This window comes from Moschus berezovskii, chromosome 27 (assembly GCF_049115385.1).
Source record: "Moschus berezovskii isolate FMDL1 chromosome 27, NW_MosBer_1.0, whole genome shotgun sequence".
In the NCBI taxonomy this organism is placed as follows: domain Eukaryota; kingdom Metazoa; phylum Chordata; class Mammalia; order Artiodactyla; family Moschidae; genus Moschus; species Moschus berezovskii.
Genome location: NC_142486.1, coordinates 17,040,802 through 17,066,063, shown reverse-complemented (window position 1 = coordinate 17,066,063; position 25,262 = coordinate 17,040,802). Strand labels below are relative to the sequence as shown.

The 25,262-nt window shown below is 49.1% G+C and overlaps 1 protein-coding gene across 4 annotated transcripts in view; it reads left to right on the top strand.

Annotated features, from left to right (window-relative positions):
* KATNIP (katanin interacting protein) overlaps positions 1-25,262 on the top strand; it is a 231,358-nt gene that overhangs the window by 36,894 nt on the left and 169,202 nt on the right. For 3 of the 4 annotated variants that reach the window (XM_088832877.1, XM_088832876.1, XM_055409735.2), the window contains exon 3: positions 23,412-23,488. In XM_088832877.1, the coding sequence (XP_088689003.1) occupies positions 23,412-23,488 (77 nt within the window). Of the gene's footprint in view, positions 1-7,636; positions 7,910-23,411; positions 23,489-25,262 lie in introns of all 4 variants that reach the window. The other variant, XM_055409734.2, reaches the window with a different exon arrangement.

Genomic DNA, 25,262 nt, shown 5'->3' with positions numbered 1-25,262 from the left:
TGTTTCAATAAAACTTTATTGACAAAAAAAAATGCGTGGTGGGACAGATTTGGCCTATGGGGTATAATTTTTTGACCCTTGGGTTAACAATAGGGATTTATTTGACTCATGTGGCAAGAAATCTAGAAATAGCCATATAAAAAAAGCCGAATGACTTATACTCCTACTAAAAATATTTGAGAATGCCAGAGTCTCTAAAAGCTTGCTAATAGTGGCTAACAGCCTATCCTGTTTTTGTCAGTACTTCTTTGTCCTTATTCCTGTGTTTGGGGAAACGCCTTTGCCTGATCTTCCAACTCAGTAATTTTCTCTATATCTGTATCTATTCTGTTCTCCATTATCTTTATAAAATAGTTATTTACTTATTTATTTAATTTTTTTGTTGCACTGGATCTTCATTGCTGTGCACGGACTTTCTCTCGTTGCAGCAAGCAGGGGCCACTCTTCATTGTGGTGCATGAGCTTCTCATTGCAGTGGCTTCTCTTATCGTGGCGCACAGGCTCTAGGCACGCAGGCTTCAGTAGCTGGGGCACACGGGTTTAGTTGCTTTGCAGTATGTGGAATCTTCTCAGACCAGGGATTGAACCCATGTCCCCTGCATTGGCAGGCGGACTCTTATCCACTGTGCCACCAAGGAAGTCCCCTTCGTTGTCTTTTGATTTTTTTTTTTTAGTTTTGATGATTAAATGTTTTATTCATGATTTCTTATTCTCTCCCATAGTAGGTTGTTCAAGGAGTCAGTGCCTTCTCTGATTCTTCTGATATTAAAAATGTAATGCCTCTGCTTGCACTGTTGTCTCCGTTTCTATCATTGTTTGTTTGTTGGGTTGGCCCCTCTCACGGGGTGAGTTTTCTTGAAATGTTTGGTAATTTGTGAATATGTGCTCTTCTATGTAATGTGAGAGTCGGACACGACTGAGCAACTGAACTGAACTAACTGATGTAATGTGATTTTCTGTTTTGTTCTCTGTGAATGCTTTTTCTTTTTACAAGAGTTTGCTACCAGTGATTTCCAGGGGGTGGAAATTACCACAAAAAATGTGATGCTAATAGTTTGTCTTCTGAGCACAGAATTCTTCCTTTTTCTTCTGGATATATCCTGCCATTCTGTCCCAGAGACCCACGGTCACAGCTCCTACAATCTGGATGGATTGAAGAGCCGCTTCTTGGCATCCTCATAGGCATTCTCAACCCGTCTCTTTCACCTTTGACCTCAGGTCCCCTCCTCTCCCTGGAGAATGTGTTGCCTCTATGCTTGGAGCAGCCCAAGACCCCCTTCCCATATCACAGTCCTCCTTCCGAGCTTTCAGTTCGGCCTGCGTTTCTTTTCATTCATCCTGTTCTGTCTGCCAGTATTTCTCAAGAATTTCTCAACATTTTAAATCCAGTAGTATCACCCCTCCCCATCTTCCTGTGAATTTTATTTTGTTCTTTAAAAATGTTTATTTATTTACTTCAAAGTGTTAGCTGCTTAGTCATGTCCGACTTTTTGCGACCCTAGGGACTATAGCCTGCAAGGCTTCTCTGTCCATGGGATTCTCCAGGCAAGAGTACTGGAGTGGGTTGACATTTCCTTCTCCAGCGGATCTTCCTGATCCAGCGATGGATCTTGGATCTCCTGCATGGCAGGTGGATTCTTTACTGTCTGAGCCACCAGGGAAGGTTGCACCAGGTCTTGCAGCAAGTGGCGTCTTTTGCTGAGGTGCGTGGGCTTTTCTCTAGTTGTGGTCTCCGGAGCCTAGGGGCTCATTAGTTGCAGCACATGGGCTTAGTTGCTCCATGGCATCTTAATTCCCAGACCAGGGATCAAACGAACTGATTCCCCTCTGTTGGAAGGCAGATTCTTAACCACTGGATCACCAAGAAAGTTCCTTATGCATTTTAAATGGTATCATTTCTATGGACTTGGGTAGGAAAGGCTGCTGTGTGTACTTGCTCTTGGTCTTGCCAACTTGATTCAGGCTCAAGGTGACTTCTTATTAAGAATTTTCACCTTCCTGATCACTTTCATCTGGGCAAGTTCATTTTTCTCTAAAAATACACTGTCAGAACTAAACTGAGTATTCCAACTATGAACAGATCAGTATAGACCATGGAGACGGAGTGTACTTTCTAGTAAGAACTGGGTTCCCATATTAACTCTGCTCTCTACTACATGGGTCAAGTCCCTTCACTCACCTAAGCCTCAGTTTTCTTAGCTGTCAAATGGGAATAAAACCTCCTCATAGGTTAATGAAAGTGTCAATTGCAATAATGTGTCAAGTGGTTAACGTGGGGCCTGGCACACAGTAGGTGCCAAAACGTGTTAGTTTCCTTCTTCCCTCTGATCCTGACAAAATTTCTAACACACACATCGTGTGTACTGTGGTTGTGGCATGCTTTTGGCAGCCACATCACCCTGTTAGCTCATACTGAACACATTAGCTAAAAACCCTGCCTTTGTCTCGTGAACTTTTCTCAAGCAGACTTTTCCAATGCCTCCACTTGTATAGGACCTTTACCCTGGCCATGATGCATTTTATCAAGCTGTTCTTGATCCATCTCTAGCCTGTAGAAATTGACCTGAACCTAGATTCCGTCATCCAGCTTATTCCATGTGCCACCCATCTGGATGTCATCTGCAGACAGAATAAACAGCCTTCAACAGTCAAATCTGGCCATTGATAAAATTATGACCTGGGATAGGACCGAGCACAGAACCCCATGGCATGCCACCCTTCAGGGGAGAGTAATTTAAGTGACTGAGCAGGATGATTAATCTGTCTAGTTCCTGTAATAGTCTGTCCTTGTAACTTGATTATAATAATAATATTAGCAACCATGTATTGGGTGTTATTTATAGGCCAGGCACTGAGGTAAGCATTTTTCATATATTATTTTTATTTTTCTTATAACAAGTCTGTAAGGTAAGCATTTGTCTTACTTAGGACTTGGTTTTAAAACTAAACTCCATCTAGCTTTTGCAGAACAAGGACTGTATTACTTCATCGTTGTTGTTGTTTAGCCACTAAGTCGTGTCCTACTGTTTTTCAGCCCCATGGACTGTAGCCCACCAGGCTCCTCTGTCCAGGGAATTTTCCAGCAAGAATTCTGGAGTGGGTTGCCATTTCCTTCTCCAGGGGATCTTCCTGACCAAGGGATTGAACCCATGTCTCCTGCATTGCAAATACATTCTTTATCACTGAGCCACCAGGGAAGCCCATATTACTTCATTAAAAGGCTCTAAAGGGGAGGTGCTCCCCAGAAGCCAAGGGCAGTGATGTTCCTGGGTGGCATGATGACAAAACGGTGTCAAGAATGGTGAATCAGTGCCTGGGGCCCTCTGGGTTCCAGAAAGTCCTCTATGGCTCTTATCTTTACATCTGTCAGTATCTATCCTTTTAAAAATTTTTTAATATTTATTTATTTGGCTATACCAGGCCTTAGTTGCAGCATGTGGGATCTAGTTCCCTGGCCAGGGATGGAACCCAAGCCCCTACATTGGGTGCTTGGAGTCTTAGCCACTGGACCACCAGGGAAGTCCCTGTATCCTTCTTCTCACCTGGTGCGAACGAGCTTTCTGTTTCTTGGTTCACCTACTAGACAGTTGTCCCACTAGCAACTCTGAGCTCATGTTCCCCTTTTCGAGAAAGCAGTCAGATCTTCCCTGAGCCTGTTCATCCCAATTCCCCAGGATTACTGGCCCTGCATGGGGACTTCCCTGTAGCTCAGACAGTAAAGAATCTGCCTGCCATGCGAGACCCGGGTTCGATCCCTGGGTTGGGAAGATCGTCTGGAGAAAGGAATGGCAACCCGCTCTGGTATTCTTGCCTGGATAATCCCATGGACAGAGGAGCCTGGCTGGCTACCCCTGTGGGGTTGCAAAGAGTCAGACACGGCTGAATGACTAACCCAACTACTGGCCCTGCTTGGGTCAGGTGCCTGCTCCAAGCAGCACTGGGGTCAACACTGTCTGGACGTGACCTCCAGGAGTCTCGGGCTATGACCTGGTGGCCGTGGGGCCAGCGATGTCCTGCGTCCTGCCCCGTGTCATTTGTACATTTTACAAGTGAAAGGGAGACCCAGAGTCACACGGCAAGTAAGTAGAGGAACCAGGACTTAACCCTGGTTTGTCTGATGCCAAAGCTGGTGGTGTTGATGCTCTGTTCCTTATATCGGGCCATGTGGTCCCAGGGTGGCCCCTATGGTGGTATTGGTTAGGGCTGGCCTGTGTCTCAGCCTGGGGAGCTTGAGGACCCACCTTTTGACTCTCCGTAGTTCAGTCCCAGATCAGGACTCTGAGGTTCTTGGTTAGTTGGTTTGCTTATTTTATTTTATTTTTTGGTGATTCAGCAGATGCTTCAGCTCTCGTCCTCACAGAACTCAGAACTTTGATGAGGGACCCGATGCTTCAGAGGTTAAGCACAGACTTTGGAGTCCAGTAAAACTGGGTTCAGATTCCAGTTCTGCCACTTTTTCGCTGCTGACTCTCTGCCTCTGTTTCCATAACTATTAGTATAAAATGGAGGTGATGCTACCTATTTTATCTGTTGGTGTGATGATTGAATGAGATATAGGTAAACCACAGATGGCCAGTATAGACCAATCAGTTCTATTGATGTTACCAGTTAATTAACTCAGAAACAATGGGAAAGGCACAGGAATCCAGAGGAGAAAGACTTTTTTTAGAGAAGGTTTTTTGTTGTTGTTGTTGTGGACCATTTTGTAAAGTCTTTATTGAATTCGTTACAATATTATTTCTGCTGTATGTTTAGGTCTTTTGACCACAAGGCACGTGGGAATCTTAGCTCCCTGACCAGGGTTCAAACCTGCACCCCTTGAGTTGGAAGGCAAAGCCTTAACCATCGGACTGCCAGGGAGGACCCCCAGCGGAGATAGTCTTTTACTTGTTGACAGGGTAGGGAGCGAAAGGTAGATTGACCAGGGTTCCAAGGGGAAAATGACGTCGAAACTTGAATAGTGGAGAAGAGGATTGAGGGAAGGGCCAATCGGTAAGAACAGGTACAGGCATATGCGCACATCCAGGCAAGTGGGGGACCAGCAGGTAGTTTACTGTGATAGAAGGGGAATATTGGGAGCAAATGGGGTTATGAAGCTGGGGTCCGATCGAGAAAGCATGGCTTGTTCGTTCGTCCATTTGGCAAATATTTGTCAATGACTTGCTGTGTGCCAGCCACTGCCCTGGGTCCTGTTGGTTCTGCAGTGAACAGAACAGGCACAAATCTGCACATTTGTGGCATTCAACTCCTAGCAGTTAGAGGTAGGCACTAAACAAATAGGCAGGTAAAAGATGAAGGGAGTCAGAGGGGGGAAACAAAAAGGCAGGGAAGCAGGGTGGGGGCGCTGCTAGGAGGGTTGTTATGTCACATAGGCCCTTGGGCAGAGACTAAAGGAGGGGCAAGGGGAGAGCTTTGGGCAGAGAAGACAGCAAAAATGAAAGGCCTGAGGTTGGCGCTTGTGTGGCTGAATTAAGGGGGATGAGGGGCAGGGTGGTGGGAGGTGAGGACAGGGGTAAAAGCCAGGCGTACAGAGCCTTGTGGCCATCTGTAAGAACTTGCGGGCTTCCCAGGTGATGCTAGTGGTAAAGAACCCACCTGCCGGTGCAGGAGACTTGAGATGCTGGTTTGATCCCTGGGTCGGGAAGATGCCTGGAGGAGGGCATGGCAACCCACTCCAGTATTCTTGCCTGGACAATCCCCTGGACAGAGGAGCATGGTGGGCTACAGTCCATAGGGTCGCAAAGAGTCAGACACAACTGAGGTGACTGAACACACACAGGCTTTAGAATGAGTGGGAAGGGACTCATGGGAACATTTTCACTGACAGAGGGCCAGGACCTGACAGATTTTAGCAGGATACGCTTCCTGGCTATGTGGGGAGAGTAGACAGTGGGGAAGGGCAGATGGGGAGACCCATCAGGGCTGCTGCAGAAAGGCTGTGGAGGTGACAGTGACTCGGGCTGGGGGGCAGCAGTGGAGGAGAAGGGAAGGCAGGGAGTGCAAGCTTTGTGAAGATGGAGTCACTTGGATCTGTGGTTGGACCCGGATATGGACCTGGAAAGAGAGGAATCAAGAAGGACTTTAAGTTTTGGTCTGAAAAGCAGAGAGACTGGTCTTCTCCTGCGATGGGAAAGAGAGTGGAGATGAGTTTTAGGAGGAAGATCAGAGATTCAACTTCAACGCAACGAAGACCTCAATCAAATAGCCAGAGTGGACTTCTCTGGCAGTCCAGTGGTTAAGACTCTGAAGTCTCAAGGCAACAGGCATGGGTCCAGCCTCTCTTTGGGGAACTAAGAGGGATGGCCAATAATAATAATAATGAAGGTAGCTGAATATGGGATTCTGGAATTCAGAGGAAAATCCTGTCAAGCTGTATCTATCTGAAATGTAGTACCATTGATTCTTTTTTGAGAAGAGAAGTAGGGTGGATGGAGGTCGTTAGTTACGCAGGTTATATAAGAAACAAAATTCTCTAAGAAAATATTTTTAACCTGTTAGATCAGCCTACAATCCCTTTTGCCAGTTGCCACCCCTTCCCAATCCCAGTCTTCCCCTCCTGGAGTAACTGTTGTCCCAGGCTGGGCATGCCTCCTTCCAGACCTTTCTCTGTGCATCCACATACCCCAGCGAATCCATAAACTACGTGCAGTATCTTGGGAGTGTATGTATTTTAACAAAATGGGAACATAATGAATGTGCCTCATGTGCTTTTGTCACTTGTCATTTGCCCCTCTTCCCTGAACTGTGTCTTAGAGATCCGCCCTCGGTGTTACAAGCAAACCTAGCTTTTTAAAAACTTGTCACCGTATGTTACGGACAGACTGTGGGTTATTCAGCCGTTTTCCAGATGGAGGGCATTAGCATTTTGCACATTCCTCCTCCAGCACCTGTGTGGGTCTCTCTGGTAGATTCCAGGGATTGAACTGACTGGGTCTGAGTAGATTGAAGCTAGGCGGGGTTTTGTTTTGTCTCATTTTAGTGGAGACTGCCACGCCGCTCCCTGAAGTGCCTCTGTCAGCTTCCTCACCAGCCGTGGCAGGTTTTTAATGAGGGAGGCCACGGGGATCTGTGCTTTAGAGCAAAGCGCAGTGGCGGGCTCTGGGTTGGAAGGAATGAGCAGAAAGCCAAGAGACCAGGGAGTTTGTGGGCTGCTGTTCCACTCTTGGGTTTCCCTGGTGGTTCAGCAGGAAAGAACCCACCTGCAATGCAGGAGACACAAGGGTTGCAGGTTCGACCTCTGGGTCAGGAAGATTCCCTGGAGGAGGGCATGGCAACCCACTCAGGATTCTTGCCTGGAGAATCCCATAGACAGAGGAGCCTGGCAGGCTACAGTCCAGAGGGTTGCAAAGAGTCGGCACGACTGAAGCAACTTAGCACGCACTCAGGTTCTGCTCTTAAGAACCCACATTTTGGGGGAGACACGGGCTACTTTCGGGGCTGAGAGAGATGGTCCCCTTCCCTTCCTTTCCTCCTGGGAATAGATTAGCACAAATGAAATGCAGCTCTCCCGCAGCCTGCACGCCTGGGTTCTCCCCTGTCAGCCAGCTTCTATTCCTAGCCCTCCTCACCAGTTACAAGTCATCCTCTTCTGACAAACACACCAGTCGAGACATTCTAAAATCACTGTTTTTATTAGAGCAGACCAACTCCTCCATCATCGAGACCCTTCTGCCACCAGCCTGGCAGCATCCTTGCCTGACACGCTCGACAGTGCATTCAAGGGCTGGTGCACGACCAAGGCTGTGTTTGTCACTAGCCTGGCACCTGTTGGGAGAGTGTGATCACAGCCCCGCTCCTGAGACAGACGGGATCCCACAGCCAGCTGCTCTCCTGTTCCTACACTCTCCTGGGAAAAGGAAAGTTGTAGCCTCTGAAAAGTTACGTCATCTTTTCTTTGCCTGAATTTCAGGTGGGTGTTTACTTTGTATAAATTGCCTTCCTGGTTAGCTCAGGGAACTGGGTCTAGGGTCTAAACTTCAAGTTTAGATTTTGTGCACTCATAATTAGAAACTTTGAAATGTTTCCCATCAGCATCATCTTCATTGCTAACCTTTATCAAGAATGTATTACACAGCTGGCAGTATTTTAAAAGTTTTGTGTTTATAAAGTGGGTGCTTTTAATCACCATCCCACTTTTTTTCCCCCTTTTTAAATTGAGATACTTAATTTACGTAACACTAAATCCACCATTTTAATGTGTGCAGTTCCTGGACTTCCCTGGTGGTCCAGTGATTAAGCCTCCGAGTTTATGCTGCAGGTGGCACAGGTTCAATCCTTGTTCAGGGAATTAAGATCCCGCATGCCTTGCATTAGGCTTCCCGGATGGTTCAGTGGTAAAGAATCTGCCTGCCAAGAGATTTCCCATTGTATGGATATGTCACAGCCTGTTTTTCCTTTCACCCATTGATGGACGGTTGGGCAGCTTCTGCTTTGGGGCTATTATGATGCATGTCCCTAGGACCACATCTCAGTTTGACAGCTGAGGAAACTCGGGCACCAGCGTCATTTCTCACTCAAACAAGCTGGATGGGATTCTTACCCAGGTGCCTGGCTTCACAGCCGAGCCCTGAACACCCAACTTGGCTATTTAGCTGACGAATGAAGGTCTGGGAATTCTGGACCTATGCTGCATACCTTCACGGCAATCGTGTTTCCAAATTAAATATTGAGCCCTGTGGTCTGAAGAGTTCATTTCTGGGGACTTGGGTCTGTCCTGTTTGAACTCATCACCACTGTGGGACATCCTGGCTAAGCCAGGATTGTTCATTCAATTCAAAATGTATTTACCAATGGTCTTTGATGTAATTGACTCAGCCCTGGCCTGCGAGTTCATGGTCAAGTAACTGATGTAGGTTCCCAGGATGCAGACTCTGGGATGGAATTGTGTGTGCAGGAGGCTGATTGGGGGCTGGGGGGTGGGCGGGGGCTCTCAGGAACAACTGGAGGAGGAAATGGCAACCCACTCCAGTATTCTTGCCTGGAGAATCCCACGGGCAGAGGAGCCTGTTGGGCTATAGTCCATAGGGTCACAAAGAGTTGGACACAACTGAGCATCTGAGCACACACACTCAGGAACAATGCCTTTGTGGATGAGAGAAGTAGGACTAGGCACAGGGAGGAGCTGAACTGTGATGCCAGCCGTGCTGATCCCACAGGGAGCTGTGGGGATGGGTGGCCCTGCAGAGATGCCCCTAGTCGAGGCAAGGAGCCTGGGTCTCTGTTCCTTTGTCACGAGTCAGTATCAGAGATCAGACATAACCCGGCGTGAGAGAGGCTTCTCCCTGGGAAGGGACACAGCTCCCAGCAGCTAGAGTGTGAGTGGGTGACGTGGGCTCACGTCCGCTATACACATCTAGCCCCATGTCCATGGTGGCTTGGATCAATGCTCCAACAGAGAAGGGTCTGTGAAGATGCTGCCAGAACACAGCTGAATGGAGGGTGTAACCCAGCCTGGGGTGGGGGTGATCAGGGAGGAAGGGTCATCTTAATTGTGCTGTGAAGTGGATCCCAGACCTGGATGTCCACTGCCAGCCTATGAACTGCTCCTCTTGGGTGCCACAGTGTCTCCACCCGACTGCCCCAAACCCAGCTCAGCCCTGCCTCCAGCCTTGGCCTCCCTGAGAAGGGCACTCCCATCCCTCTAGTTACACAGGCCAGAAGCTGTAGTTGGTTGGTTGCTCAGTCGCTAAGTCGTGTCCGACTCTTTGTGACCCCATGGACTGTAGCCCACCAGGCTACAGCTTTCCAGGCAAGAATAACTGGAGTGGGTTGCCTTTTTCTTCTCCAGAGGATCTTCCCGACCCAGGGATTGAACCCTGGTCCCCTGCATTGGCAGGTGGATTCTTTACCACTGAACCACCAGAGATGCGGCAGAGTCATCCTCACTGCCTTGTCCTTCCTTGCCGCCTTTTTCCAGACTATCACCCAGTCCTCCGTCCTCACGTTGAAAATATGTTCTCCCTGCCTTGTCCTTGTTGCCGACACTCTTGTCTGATCACCCACAGGAGCATCCTCCCAGCGCCCCCTAGCACCCACTTCCGCTGACTTTCATTCCAACCTCTCATCCCAACATCGCCCCCTGCCCCAGTAACCCCATGCAGCTTCCCGTTGGTCTGGGGTTAAGAGCAAAACTCCCTTCTGCGGGCCACGTGGCTTTGATGGTCTTGCCCACCCGGTCCCGAGTCATCCGCCTGGCTCCCTGACCCCCAGCTCCAGCCCCTCTGTCACTCCCTGTCCCTCTTACTCTGTTTGCTCTCACTGCGTGGCCTTCACATGTGCATCCACTTTGCTGAGAACACACACACCTCTGCGCCCCTAGATTAACTAGTTCATCCTTCACGCTGCAGTTCTGTTGTCATCCCTCCATGGAGCATCAGCTAACCTCCCAGCCACAGTCATGTTTCCCTCTGAAAACCAATCAATCCTGAATATTCGCTGGAAGGACTGATGCTGAAGCTGAAGCTCCAATCCTTTGGCCACCTAATGTGAAGAGACAACTCGTTGTAAAAGACCCCGATGCTGGGAAAGATTAGAGGCAGGAGGAGAGGGGGGTGGCAGAGGATGAGATGGTTGGATGGCATCACTGACTCGATGGATGTGAGTTTGAGCAAACTCTGGGAGACAGTGAAGGACAGAGGAGCCTGGTGTGCTACAGTCCTTGGGGTCCCAAAGGGTCAGACACAACTTAGCGACTGGACAACAATAAGGTGTCACTCACCCACCTCCAGAAATGGTTGATGATGTACATTTGGTGGTGGGGCTCTTTACTTATAGTTGCTCTTCCTCCCTAGACCATCTGCTCCAAGAGGCAAAGGAACCAGTCCCCGTGTTGAAGAGGAAGTGCTCAGTCAACCTAGAGGGAGAAGGGGAGGAGGGAGAAGAGGGGGACTGGGCGGGGAGGAAAAGATCCCAGTCCCACGTGGCCAGGGACGACACAGAGGTGAACCGTCGTCCCCTTCACATGCCTGGATCTCCAGGACCTCACGGCAGAAATCTTGACTAGGTGTAAGACATCTATTCGGGGACCCTGAGCTCCACCCACTGCACCACCCTAGACTTGAGCAGGACATTTCACTCCCCACCTGGCTTCCCCACCGCTTAGCACCCGTCATCAGCACAAACAGGTTTTGCCCCTCATCAGGCTTTGCGCTGGCCTGGAAATGTCAGAAGCCAGGGGATCACCAGTGTGCCCTGACCACTCCTCTGCATCCCAGCCTCAGGACGGCTCCCGGGTCTCCTGGTGCTGGGCCTTTGTACACACTGCTCCTCCCGGATGCCCGCCCTGTCCCTCCTCTGCCTGTCCCCACCCGCCTCTGAGCTCCCTGCAGCCGGTGTCCTGACCTCTCCTCTGTAGAGCCCGTTTGGCCCCGAGCAACCCCGGGCTCCCATCCTCTCCACCCACCGCTCCCGGGCCAGCACCCCCACCACCGCCTCAGAGAATGTCTGTCAGTCACCGCTCCTCTAGTTCCTTGAGGACAAGGAGCTGATCTTCCTGCCTTCATCTCCTTCTTTTACTCCTCATCCCTGCTGCTGCTGCTGCTAAGTCACTTCAGTTTGTCCGACTCTGTGCAACCCCATAGACGGCAGCCCACCAGGCTCCCCCATCCCTGGGATTCTCCAGGCAAGAACACTGGAGTGGGTTGCCATTTCCTTCTCCAATGCATGAAAGTGAAAAGTGAAAGTGAAGTCGCTCAGTCATGTCCGATTCTTTGCAACCCTATGGACTGCAGCCCACCAGGCTCCTCCGTCCATGGGATTCTCCAGGCAAGAGTACTGGAGTGGGTTGCCATTGCCTTCTCCGTCCTCATCCCTGCCTTTCCACAAATTCACCGCCTCTGCCCCCATGGGCCTGCCATCCCAGTAGGGGAACCACAAACAAACAGAGGTAATTCCAGAGTGGGGAAGTGCCGCAGCCACGTCGAGGAGGCTGAGAAAGCCGGGTACAGGCAGAAGGGGCCCTTCCGGGGGCCCCTTCCAAGTGCCTGTGAGCAAGAGGAAGCATTCCCGGCCTGGGAGACCGCAAGTGCCCCGGCCCTGAGAGGAAAGAGGCACGGCCTCTTGGAGAAACAGTCACAAGGGCTGCTGAGCTGAAGGGTTGTGCGGGGTGGGAATGAGGTCAGGAGGGTGGTGTAGCCAGATTATTGATCATTGTCTCTGGCCCTTAGCGCAGCACCCACCCCATAGGAGAAGCTCAAGGAATCTCTGTTGGATCTATGGGGCGGGCTCCCCCATCTTCAGGGGGTGGGGAGGGGACGGTCCTGGGAGGAGAGCGTCCACTCTGGCAGCCCTGCTTGCTGGGCAGGAAGAGTTAGGGAAGGTCCTGCTGATGGATGCACTTGGCAAGAGGTCCATTCCTTTAGAAGGAAATTTTCAGTGGACTTCCCTGGTGGTCCAGTGGTTAAGCATCCACCTGCCAAGGCAGGGGACGTGGGTCCGATCCCTGGTCCAGGAAGATCACACAGGCCATGGAGCAGTTAAGCCCGTGAGCCACAACTGCTGAACCCCAGCACCCTAGAGCCTGTGCTCCGCGGGAGAAGCCACCGCGATGAGAATTCCTTCTACCACAAGTAGAGAGTAGCCCTGCTCATCACAGCTAGGGGAAAGCCTGCCCACAGCAACAAAGACCCAGTGCAGTCCAAAATAACTAATAAAAAATTTAAAAAAGAAGCTACTCTTTATATATATATATATATATATATATATATATATATATATATATATATATAAAAAGTTCTCGGATGCAAACCAAGTGGAGGCGGAGACTGGAGGGAAAATTCCACCCAGGTGACGTCTCTCCTCTCATCAGGCCAAGTGATGGTGCTGTGGGCTTGGAGGTTCTGACAGGCAACAACCGCCCTGAGTCAGTTTAGTACCAGCCTGGCAAACACTCAGAGGCTGTCTGTACAACTGGGCTTGCCCGGGGGCCCCGCAGGCCTGCGTCCCCTCCCGAGCTCTCCTCAGGGTGGACGGTAGGAACAGCCTCAGCCCCTGGCAGTTCTGTTCCAGATCCTCCACTAGCCTCCTGGCTACTTCAGAGTAAGCCGAGAGTCCTCACCATGGCCTTCACCCACACCTCAGAGCCTTTGCACGTGCTGTTCCTGCCACCTGGAAGCTCCTTTGTCCAGATTCCCATAGGGGTCTCCTCCTCCACTTCCTTCAGTCTCCTCTTGAAAGTCATTTCACCAGAGGCCTTCTCTGACCCCCTGGCTAACATAGTAGCTCCACTTTCTATTCCCTCTGTTTTTCACTACCTCTTATTTTCCACAGCACTGAGCTTCATTTGATATACTATACCCCGCTTTGTTTTTTTTTAATCACCTGTCTCCTCTCACTAGAATGTAAGTTTCTTGAGAGCGGAGTCTTTGATGTGCTCGCTGTGTGCCCAGAGTTGTTCAATAAATACTGAGTGAATGAATGAATTGGGGAAATGAGGTCAGCGCCACCCGCCACTCGGGGTCATGTGAATGTGGAATTTCGGGCCTTATGCTTCCCCGTGTGTGGTTTGCACGCTTGCATTGCCCTGCAGGTGCCCAGTAAACACATGCTATTTCAGAAGGTCTGTATTTCTCTTTGCCTTCTGTTTATGGCAGGCGATAATGATTTTCCATTTATGGCATTAATATAAAGTTTCCTTTTTGAAGCACGCTCATTCAAGATTAAAAAAAGAGAAAATCTCTGTTTGCTTGTCTAAAAGATAGTTTATAATGCACATTGCCGTCTTACAAAAAAAATTTTTCTGAGAATAAAAAGAAATGTTAATTCTTTTCGAGCGGCTATTGAAAAAGATTTTATAGACAGCTGTGGAAGAAAAAAATGGTTTCATAAAGATACAGCATCCTGTGTCCCGGAGTCCAGGAGGAAACCCTAGGTTCCTGATCTGCATGAATATTCTACTAACCTGAAACAAAGTATAAAATCTCAAGGTGTACATTGGTTGCAGGAAATAATGGTGCATAGGTATTTGAGAAATAACACCAAGTCTTCCTTTAACGATCCATCTGACTTGCACATAAGCATGTGATTTTGTCGTTCTGTCTACCCATGGCCATGAGAAACTTTGCTTCAGTTTGTGTTGTTTTGATCCACCTCTAGGGGGCAGTCTCAACCATTGGTTTAGATCGGGCAACCTAAGCGTACAGAATGTGGAGTCTCTGTTATTCTTGTTTTAAGGATGGGAGTGCATCTGATATGTCAGCAAAAGCCTCAACGTACAAGCTCAGAACTATACTTTTTCATTCAAGTAATATGCATTCAGGACTTACTGTGCCGTGCTGGGAAAACCGGATCGCTGGGAGCACACTAGGGTGGGTTTTGAAGACAGAGTAGGAGTTTTTACTGTAAGAGACAGTTGGATCGTCGATTTCTGGGAGCACAGCACCATCACTGAGAACATCCGTTAAGGTTTTTATTTATTTATTTATTCATTTTTTATTTGGCTGTATTGGGTGTTAGTTGTGGGACCCAGGATCTTCATTTTGTCCTGGGGGATTTTTCACTGGGGCCCATGGATTCTCCAGTTGTGGCTCAGGCTCCAGAGCACGTGAGCTCAGTAGCTGTGGCGTGGGTTTAGTTGCCTTGCAGCTTGTGGGATCTTAGTTCCCCAGCCAGGGATTGAACCCACATCCCCTGCGTTGCAAGGCAGATTCTTGACCCATGGACCACCAGGGAAGTCCCTCAGGTATTATTTTAAACCTCTGTTAATGCTCCACTGTTGCTAGGGCCTGGTAGTGACTTCAGATTCAGAGACCTCTTAGTATTAGTTCTACCACTGCATCACTGAGAACTCAGTGTAAATCACACACACACACACACACAAGCGGCTTGAGTAAAGAAAATAACGTGTTAACTCTTGTGACTTATAAGTCCAAGTAGTGCTGGCTTCAGGCGGGGCTAGATACAGGGATTAAACATGGTTGAGAAGTTCCAGTTTCTATCTGGTCATCTATCTGTGTCCTCAATTCTGCTGGCCCTATGTTAGTGTTACTCTTGGACGGAGCTCTTCATGGAACATAGAAGGACATTTATAACTGTGAACCTAATCAGTTGATAAAAAAACAGCTTCTTCATTTTGGTGGCCCTTATAGCTCCCAGCTCATGCATGCATGCTAAGTCACTTTAGTCGTGTCTGACTCTGTGCAACCCTATGGACTGTAGTCCGCCAAGCTCCTCTCTCTGTGGGATTCTCCAGGCAAGAATACTGGAGTGGGCTTACATGCCTTCCTCCAGGGGATCATCCCGACCCAGGGATCGAACCCGAATCTCTTACATCTCCTGCATTGGCAGGCAGGTTCTTTACCACTAGCGCCGCCTGGGACGCCCTCTTCACAGCTCATATCAGCTAATAATTCCAGGGGAAGAGAGAGAGGGACTTTTCCAGCAGATTCAACCGACCCCTGGTTTGAGTTTGTTGACCTGACTTTGGGCACATCCCTAAACCAGTCACATGACCAGGGAGACAGACTAGCCAGATTAGCCTGGCCTTGGCTGTCCAAGCCTCAGTCATGTGCTCTCCCTTGAGGGGTCACCAGTGTGATTTCCACCCACACCATGTATGCTGAGAGTGAGGAGAGATGGTGGTTTCCCAAAAGAAAACCGAGGAGATGTAACTAGAAGAAAATGAATAGGGGCTTCCCTGGTGGTCCAGTGGTTAAGACCCCGAGCTTCCACTGCAGGGGGCATGGGTTTGATACCTGGTCAGGGAGCTAAGATCCTGCATAACCTGTGGTGTAGTAAAGAAAAAAAAAAATGACAAAAACAACAGATGTCCACTATCTTGCCCTGGACATGGCCTTGGGGCAGTTTGCTTCAACTTTCAAAGCCTCAGTTTCCTCCTCTGTAAAATGGGAGTAATGATCCCAGGGCATAGCATTCTTGCAAACACCCACAAAAAGCACCTTAAATGGTCATTGAAGTGGCCCAAAACCTGGGCTCCAGTAACCTGTAACATTCACTTGTTGCTCATAAATCGTCCCTGCGTTGAGATGTGGCACTTGGCTGGGGGAGGGGCAGAACAGATGGAGTAAGTCAGGTGTGCAGAAGTGCTCTCTGAACCCCCGACACAGCGTGTTCACAGCCTCATCATTAAGCCATTCCAAGTTATTGTTCTTCTCCAATGGGACTTGACACCTAGAAAGTCAGGTCCCCGACATCTGCTGGCCCTGGAAACCAACCCAACGCTCTCAGCTGCTCGTGAATGCAGCTCAGGCTCTGGCACTCGCTAAATCAACCCTCTTTAGGAGAATTCCAATCTTCTGGCCTCAGAGGAGTACGTGATCCCTGAAATATAGACTCTGTCGAGCTCCTTTAAGCATAACTGATTCTAGGCGTTTCTTTCCAATTCCATTTTTTTCCCCCAGAGAGAATTAATAATATGGCCATTGATAAAATTCTACAAATTTCTCTGGGGCCAGCATTAGGGATAAAGATGATAAGGATAACAATGGTGGCAGCAGGACTTGGCTTTCACATCACGTCTGAATTCCTTAGACCATTTGCCGCACTTAACTCGAGCCTCCTCGGCACCTGTCACTCTAGGCAAACCCAGCTTCTGACTGATCCATGAACCTTTCAGGCTTTTTCAGGCTCCCAAACCTTAGCTCCCGCTCCTCCTGCTGTGTGGAATGCCTTTCTCTTGTTGTCTAGCGAGCCTTTTAACTTTCTTGTTTAAATATTTGTGTGTGTGTGTGTGTGTGTTGTGTGTGTTAGTTGCTAAGTCGTGCCCAACATTGCGACCCCATGGACTGCAGCCCCCCAGGCTCCTCTGTCCATGGGATTTTCCAGGCAAGGGTACTGGAGTGGGTTGCTATTTCCTTCTTCAGGGGATCTTCCTGACACAGGGATCCAACCTGGGTCTCCTGCACTGCAGGCAGATTCAACTGAGCTATGAGAGAAGCTATGCCATCTTCCTTGCAGCATGTGGGCTCTTTAGTTTAGACATGTGGGATCTAGTTCCCCAACCAGGGATTGAATCCAGGCCCCCTGCATTTAGAGCACAGAGTCTTAGCCACTGGACCAGCGGGAAGTCCCCAGACCATTTAGTTTTCAAATCTCAGCTCAAACGTCTCCTTGTTTATTCATTTAATGAGGGCCCATTGTGTGCCAGGCACTGTCCTGGGGGCTTAGAATACACAAAGCGATCAAAACAGACAGTCTCTGCCTTCATGGGATTTACATTCTAGTGCAGGGGGGATGGCCCAGTAATAAGAGGCATGATGAATAAGATCAAGGAGAGTTTATATTAGTGAGGGATTGGGAGTACGTGTGTGTGTGTGTGTGTGTGTGTGTGTGTGTGTGTTCATGGCTTGCGATTTTTAAAAATATTTATTTTTGCCTGCATTGGGGTTTGGTTGATCTTTGTTGTGGCTCGCAGACTCTTTAGTTGTGACACCTGGGCTCAGTCCTCGTGGCATGTGGAATCTTGGTTCCCCAACCAGAGACTGAACCCCCACTCCCTGGATTGGAAGCTTGGCTTTGTAATCCCTGGACCACCAGGAAAGTCCCTGGAATTTTAAATACGATGCCTGGGGAGGACGTCGCCCAGAAGGTAGGATCTGAGACCAACCTTGAAGGAGGTGAATCTGGGTATTTACCCGAGGGAAGGATGGTGAGTCAAAAGCCCATGGGTGGGTGGGCACAGGCTGGGTGTTTCGGCTACCGGAGTGATGAGGCAGTCAGAGACGTGGATGGAGGCCCGGTGGCCGCTGGGAATCCATGTGGAGTCCAGAGCAGAGAAGTGAAAGGATTCGGCTTCCCTTTCATCAGGACTCCCCGGCTGTTGCAGGGAGAATGGACGGTGGACAGGAGGGCAGGAGCAAGAGGACAGTGAGGAGTCCTGAACCAGCGTGGTAGCAGGGAGGTGGGGAGAAGTGGTCAGTTTGGGGAATACGTGGTATTTTTCACATGACGCTGATGGATTGGACCTAGAGTGGGAAAGTGAGTGAGTGAGTGAGTCTTTCAGGTGACTCCCAAGGATTTGAGCCTGGCTGTGCTGTGCCCTCAGGAGCCTCCCCAGTACCCTTCTTCAGATCCCTGGCATCGCATTTTATATATTCTTGTTTTAATCTCTTGGGGCTTCCCTGGTAATTCAGCTGGTAAAGAACCTGCCTGCAGGGCTGGAGACTGCTGTTCAATTCCTGGTTCGGGAAGAAACCCTGGAGGAGGGCATGGCAACTCCAGTATTAATGTCTGGAGAATCCTATGGACAGAGGAGTTGGACATGACTGAGCCACTATGCACAGCACAGCATATCAATTGTCTCCTTTCTTTGGCCTCAGATGCCCTTGGGAATCTGATGAAAGTGATGGACTCTCTTCCCAGAAAAATACCCTTATGCATTCAATTGAATGGGTGTCCCCAGACCCCCCTGCAGGCCATTCCCTAAATTATAGACCCCCGGTCAGTGTGTTGCTTGACTGAGTGCCTGACAGTAGGGGGTGCCATTCACATCCCTCAGAACCGGAATGGGGAGCAGAGTTGTGAGGGTCAACCCCTGACTGAGGGTTGGATACAGTCTACAGACATGCTGGGATCTGGCTACCCACTGGGTTGAAGTTTTTTGTTAAATCCTCATTGCGTAGGTAACAGCCACACCGTAACACTTGATCAGCGTTTGCTGAAAGACCATGATGATAAACTTGGTACTTTACCAGGTTCTCCCATGTTTGCAGGGTGTCTGATGTGTGTGCGTGCTCAGTCTTGTCTGATTCTTTGCCACTTCATGGACTGCAGCCAGCCAGGGTCCTCTGTCCAGGGGATTTTCCAGGCAAGAATATTGGAGTGGGTTGCCATTTCCTACTCCAGGGGGAAGTCTTAAATATTAATTAATACTCACTCCCTCTCACACTCCACGTTTTATAGTCTGAGAAATAAAGCCTCAGCAAAGTGAAATATGCCGTGCCAGGGAGAGAGGTGTCTGGCATCTGACCAGGGTGAGAGTTAACTGGGTGGGCGCTTGGTCATCCTCAGCGGTTACCATCACAGAGCTGGAAGATGTGGAAGCTGAGACTGGGGCCCAGGGCTCCAGGCTTCCCACATGATGGTTGGTCCCCCCATTCCCCACAGTTCTACACTCCAGAAATTTGTAATCCAGATGGGGAATCAGTAATAAGAAGCAAGAAAAGGATCCTTAATGACTTCCACTTTTCCCCTGGTTAACTCTTAGAGTAGACCTGTAAGACAGACCTTATTAACATCCCCTTTTTACAGACAAGGAAACAGAGGCTCAGGGAAGGTAGGTAGCAGAGTTCAGGGCTCCCCTCCAGGTCTCCCAATCCCCGGATAATGAGTGAGCAATAGATATAGTTTAAGGTTTACAACGTAGCACTTAATTATATACGATTTCACCCTGTATTGTATGTAACTTAATACTAATTGCAGGGTTTCAGACTGAGCTGAAGTGAGAGGGGGTGAGAATGGCAGGGGATGCCTTCGTGGAGACTTGGGGAACTGAGCCGGGCCTTGGTGAGGATCTGGGGGAGCTGGGAGGGGAAGGGAATCGAATAATTAGGGCATCAGGGCAGCAGTGAGCTGGGTGGGGTGGGGCGGGGCTAAGATAGTGCTATTTAAATAATGGAATGCCGTAAACGGAATTCTAACTAACATTCACTGAGAACTACCCAAGTGCCAGATTCTGTGCTATGGCCTTTTTATTATTGCATCCAACTCGCCTTTGACTGTATGTTGCTTTTGCTGTTGTTTAGTCTGTGACCCCGTGGACTATAGACTGCCAGGCTCCTCTGTCCATGGGATTTCTCAGGCAAGTATATTGGAGTAGGTAGCCATTCCTTTCTCCAGTGGATCTTCCCAGATCGGGGATCGAACCTGTGTCTCCTGCATTGGCACGTGGATTTTTTTTTTTTTAAACCACTGAGTCACCAGGGAAGCCTATGAGGTAAAGACAGATCCAACCAGACAGGTACTATTTTTACCTCCATTTGACAGAAACAAATAGCACTGTTGTGACTTGAAGCCAGGCTTCCCAGGTGGCGCTAGTGGTAAAGAACCCACCTGCCAATGCAAGAGGCGCAAGAGATGTGGGTTTGATCCCTGGATGGGGAAAATCCCCCGGAGAGGGGAATGGCAACCCCCTCTAGCATTCTTGCCTAGGAAATCCCACGGACAGAGGAGCCTGGCAGGCTACAGTCCATAAAGTCGCAAAGAGTTGGACTCAAGTTAGCGACTGAGCATGCAATACCCACTGGACTCCAAAGCTCACATTCTTCACAGCTCAAGTTCAATGCTGACCTGATTAGAGGTGGGCATATTGTGAATAATGAGGAGTAAACAGGGCTGGTCCAGTGCCTCGCTGGCAAAGTGTGGCCCGTGGGCATTGCCTGGGAGATTGTTACAGGTGTCATCTTGGGCCCCTGAATTAGAACCTCGCTTTCCATACAGTCCCAGGTTATTTGTGCACACATCAGCATTTGAGAAACATGGGGTTGATGAGAAGTTTTGCTGGCTCTGTGCCTGAGCTCTTCAAATCTTTCCAATGACATCTCCCTCCTGGCAGAGGCGAATAAATGTATTCCCGGAGGTGAAAACCCAGGGCAGCCCACCCCGAGCTGAGATCTCTTTGAAGTCTCATATTTCATCTAAAAATGTCATTGAATATTTCATCCCATACCATAATATATCAGTGGCCATTTTAATATCTCAAAATAGTTATGTAAATTACCGTGGAGTAGGATCTGTGTTTCCGGAAGGCGCATGGGATGGGTTTCCTTGTATCTTAAATGGGGTAGTAATAACCACTTCAAGGGTTGCTGCGAAGATCAAAGGAGAATCATGTATATGGAAATGCTGCGTCAACTGTCCGCCTCGTACACACGTTGTTCTGAAAAAGGAACTGAGCATCCTCTCCAGACCCCATATCCCGCAACCTACCAGCTCTCCTGAGGTCATGGCCCTTTCCTCACAATCAAGATGAGGGAGGACTCAGTCCAGGAAGGACCAGGGAATGTCTCTGGTTTTCTCAGGAAGCCAGGGAAATAGGAGTAGGAACACCGATTGCTATTTTGTTTAAATTTCTTATGATTTCCTAGTATCATCCTTTCTTATCATTCCTTACTTCCTGATTGGCCAGATTAGATAGCCCGAAAAACCCCAGGAAAACTCAGAGGCTTCAGAGACTCAGGGTGAGAGAGAAGATGGGAATCCAGCATCCTGTCCCCAGGTGGCCCAGAGAGAGGGGAGCCTGGGAAGAAAAGTGGGAGTGATAGGGAAAGAAGGAAGCAGACGGCCACAACCCAGGGTCCTTCCTGCAGGAAGAGGGGTGAGAAGGGGGCTGGGCTGTCAGCGCTGGGCTCGCAGGGACTCTCTGGCCTCCCCGTCCAGGGGACCTGTTTCCTTGGAATCGGAAGGAGATGGGAAGACAGAGGGAGAAAGGCACAGAGAGGTGAGATGGACAGAGACAGTGACCATCCACGTCCAAGGCCAAGGAAGAAGGCAGCCAGAGAAGGTGCGGGAGGGGAGGAGCCTCATTCAGAACCTCGGAAGCGATGTGGGGACAATTTGGGGAATGAATGGGTGGGAACAGCTCCCCGTGTCCCCGGATCAATGGAAAAGGATGAAGGCGGAAAAAGCTATCATATTTGCTTTAGGAGGTTATGGGTCACCCTTGGGAAGGGTTCTGGTAGATTAATGGGGTGCAAGGCATATTTTGAGATGCTAAGACGAGAATGATGGAAATTCTTTTTTTTTCTTCTCCCCGTGATAATCGTTAGGATTTTCACACAAATTGTGTTTCTATTATAAGCGCCTTACTTGCCATTTAACACGTAATCCGTCTGACTTGTGACTAGAATGAAGCCCACGCTGTCTCTTTAGTTAAGAAGTTAAGTTAGTTAAGAAGCACAGAAGATGGCAAAGCATTGTTTACGGTGTGACCCTACTTTCGTTTAAAAGAATGTGTGTGTCTGTGTGTGTGTTTATAAATACAGATATATGTACATCATAAGCAAAGAAAAGCATCTAGTGGAACATGGATCAGATCATAGTGGAGGTTTCACTGGTATTGCAGATGTCACTTTTTCACTTGTTTTTGGCTGCACTGGGTCTTCGTCGCTGCTTGTGGGATTTCTCTAGTTCCCTCGAATGGGGGCTACTCTTGGCTGGGGTGTGCGGGCTTCTCCCTGTGGTGGCTTCTCTTGTTGCAGAGCACAGGCTCTAGGTTTGCGGGCTTCAGTAGTTGTGGCACACGGGCTTAGTTACTCCTGGACATGTGGGCTTTTCCCAGACCAGGGATTAAACCCATGTGCCCTGTATTGCCAGGCAGATTCCTATCCACCTCACCACTAGGGAGGTCCGTATGTCACTTTTAGTAGTTATAGTTTATTATAGATTTACTATCTCCCCATAGGGCTGTAAAAATCTTTAATATGGGTTATCTCTAATGATCAGGCCGTGGTATACGACTTATAATTCTATTGGCTGCAAATGGCAGAAACTCAGTTGAAACAAAATAACATTGGGGTCATAACTAAGTTGTCTAGACACTTCTTCAGGCATGGGTGGATCCAGGGGCTCAAATTACATCATTAGGTCTCTCTGTCTTTGCATCGCTGGGATCTGCTGTCTTCTTTCTTGACTTCGTTCTCAGGCATTTCCAAGCCTGCGTCTCGTTACCTTAGCACCCGAGTGGAAAGAGAGTAGCTTTTCCCCAGGAGTATCAGTAAAGTCCTTGGGCTGACTTTCAAGGGCCAGGCTTAGGCCGAGGCTCATCTCCAGACCAGTGGATCCCTGCAGCCAGGGGAAGTACTGTGTTAATGGGCAAGACCAAAGTCAAGGTCATGTGACCCAAGAGGAGACCAAAGGAACTTTCAAGGGCATCTAAGGGAGCCAGCGAACTGGGAAAAGGGACTGAATGGTTCCCCCAAAGAAATCCAGAGTTCTGCAACCAGAAGGGGAAGCAGAAAACCACAAACATCTGTTTCAAAGGGACCTTCACTCTCTGCATCCTATATTTTTGTAATGACCGAGTTGTTTATAATAAGCATGCATTTCTTTCACAGTGGCAAGGAAAAAAAAATGAGATTTCTCTCTCAAACAACTGATCTGGGTTCCATCTGGTTGGGGTAATAGAGATCACCAAATCACGAGCATGGAGAAAACAGTAAAGCTCAAATATGCTCAGAGTCCTTGATTTTATTAGGGCGTGGGAGGAACGAACGGTGAGGCTGGGGAATCACATCGCCCTTCTCCTTTCCGTAGATTGTTAGTTGCAGATGTTGGAGACCCACTGGGCCGTCAGGCAGTCTCTGGGGCTCTGGGTCGCCAGGGTGATGGGCCCAGGGAGCCGGGCCTTCGTCAAGGTCAGCCTCTGCCTCTCGGCCTCCTGTGGGGAGTGTGCTGTACCTGGGCCTCAGTAAATGCTCCCCTGCATTCCAACATCACACCGCTCTGTTTCTTCATTTCAGGGTTACACTAAGGACATGGTGACAGACTTTGATGAGAAGCACGATGAGTATTTAATATTGCTCCAGCAGAGGAACCGGTAAGATGCAGCCGCCCGACAGCAGCCCTTGATATTAACCAAATCAAAAGCCTATTTAGAGTTATTAACAGCGTGCAGGCTCGGTTTCACATCGGAACGGGCTGCAGTCGCCCTCCACGCGGAGGCTTGGGATAATATCTGCCATCCCAGTTCCTATTTCCCCATTCACTGATTTAATCGCATCTTTCGATTGAACTGTAGCAAACCGTCAGACGTATGGGGCCCGCTTCTCGTCTCCGTGCCTCTGTTCTGAGAGAAGTTGGGTTTGTTAAGAAAAGCTAGAATTTGGCAGGGGCCATGTGTGAATAACCTAGCCTGTGATCTCACAGGCTTTGAAGGTCCCCGGAAATCTGAGCCTGTAATCATGCCTTGTTGTGTAAAGGGGGAGTCCTTTTACACTTGTGTTTGAAGTTGGTCAATGTCGTTTAAAGCTGTCAGTCCTGATTTGACTCTGGAGTGCCGGTTCTCATAAAAAACCTGCAGCCCCATGCCATGTGTACTGACTGAGGTCAAAGCTTGTGGTCTGGTTGGAGAGTATTATGTCCTCCGGGCCTTTGCAAGGCCATGCAAGTTCACTTGCAGTTCACTGTGCTTTGTCTTCAGGCTCGGGAACCTTGGGGAAAGCTCAGTTTGCAAACTTAGATGCTAGGAGGGGTCAGGCAGTGAGTGAAGCTAGCTTGGTGGGGACAGTGGGCGCCTGGAACTCTCACAGGCCCAGGGGTTCATATCCTACAAGGAGACAGGAGACACTGAAAATCTGGACTTGTGTGGTGAAATATCCTGAATTTTAAAATTTTGGTGTGTATGCGCTAAGAAGCTTCGGTTGTGTCCAGGTCTTTATGACCCTATGGACTGTAGACTGCCAGGCTCCTCTGTCCATGGGATTCTCCATGCAAGAAAAATGGAGTGGGTTGCCATGCCCCGCCTCCAGGGGATCTTCCTGACTCAGGGATCGAACCTGCATCTCTTGAGTCTCTTGCATTGGCAGGCAGGTTCTTTACCCCTAGCACCACCTGGAAAGCTTCCCCAAGAGTTTGGTAATGAATTCAAATCAAAGCCCAAAACAGACAGAAGGATCCTACAGCTCCACACCCCCCAGATCTGCAGGAGCAAGAAGGACAGGGGAACTAATTTGGGACTTTGCGCTTTGGGGCTGTGCTTGGGGTCTTGTAGGCAGGAGAGTCTGGGGGTTGTTATTCTGAATGTGAATTCAGCACTGGTCTGATGGGCTTGTCAGCTGGGGCCCTGGAGGCGTGTCGCATGGGGAAAGCTTTTAATGTACAGGATTGCCCCATGTGTTATAGGAATTTAGCATCCCTGCCTACCTGCCCTCTTACTAAATTTCACTAAGACCTCCAGTATCTATGACAACGAGACCTTCCCTCACTCCAGATGCCTGCAAGCAAGGCAGTCCTGCCCCCAGTAGAGCACCTTTGAAGAGATAAACTCTCCAAGACCAGCCAGAAATGCCAGGCAACATCCCATGTGCACAGCTGCTCTGTGCTCGTCTCCCTCCGTCCCAGGGGCAACCTCAAACCCAGGCTTGCGCTGATGAGACCGATATGGGTTTTTATCATCATTAATGCCAGGGAACAGAATGTTTTTATTCAGTTTCTGGCAGGCCGGATGGTGCCACCGAACACCTGGGCGATCATTGAATCGTATACACGTGACTTGTCTGGGAGGAGAGTATTATCGTTCCTCACGAGCAAATTGCTTCTTATTAATCGAGGGATCAATACGTGCGTGATCAAAGAGGCACCGGCCAATAGCA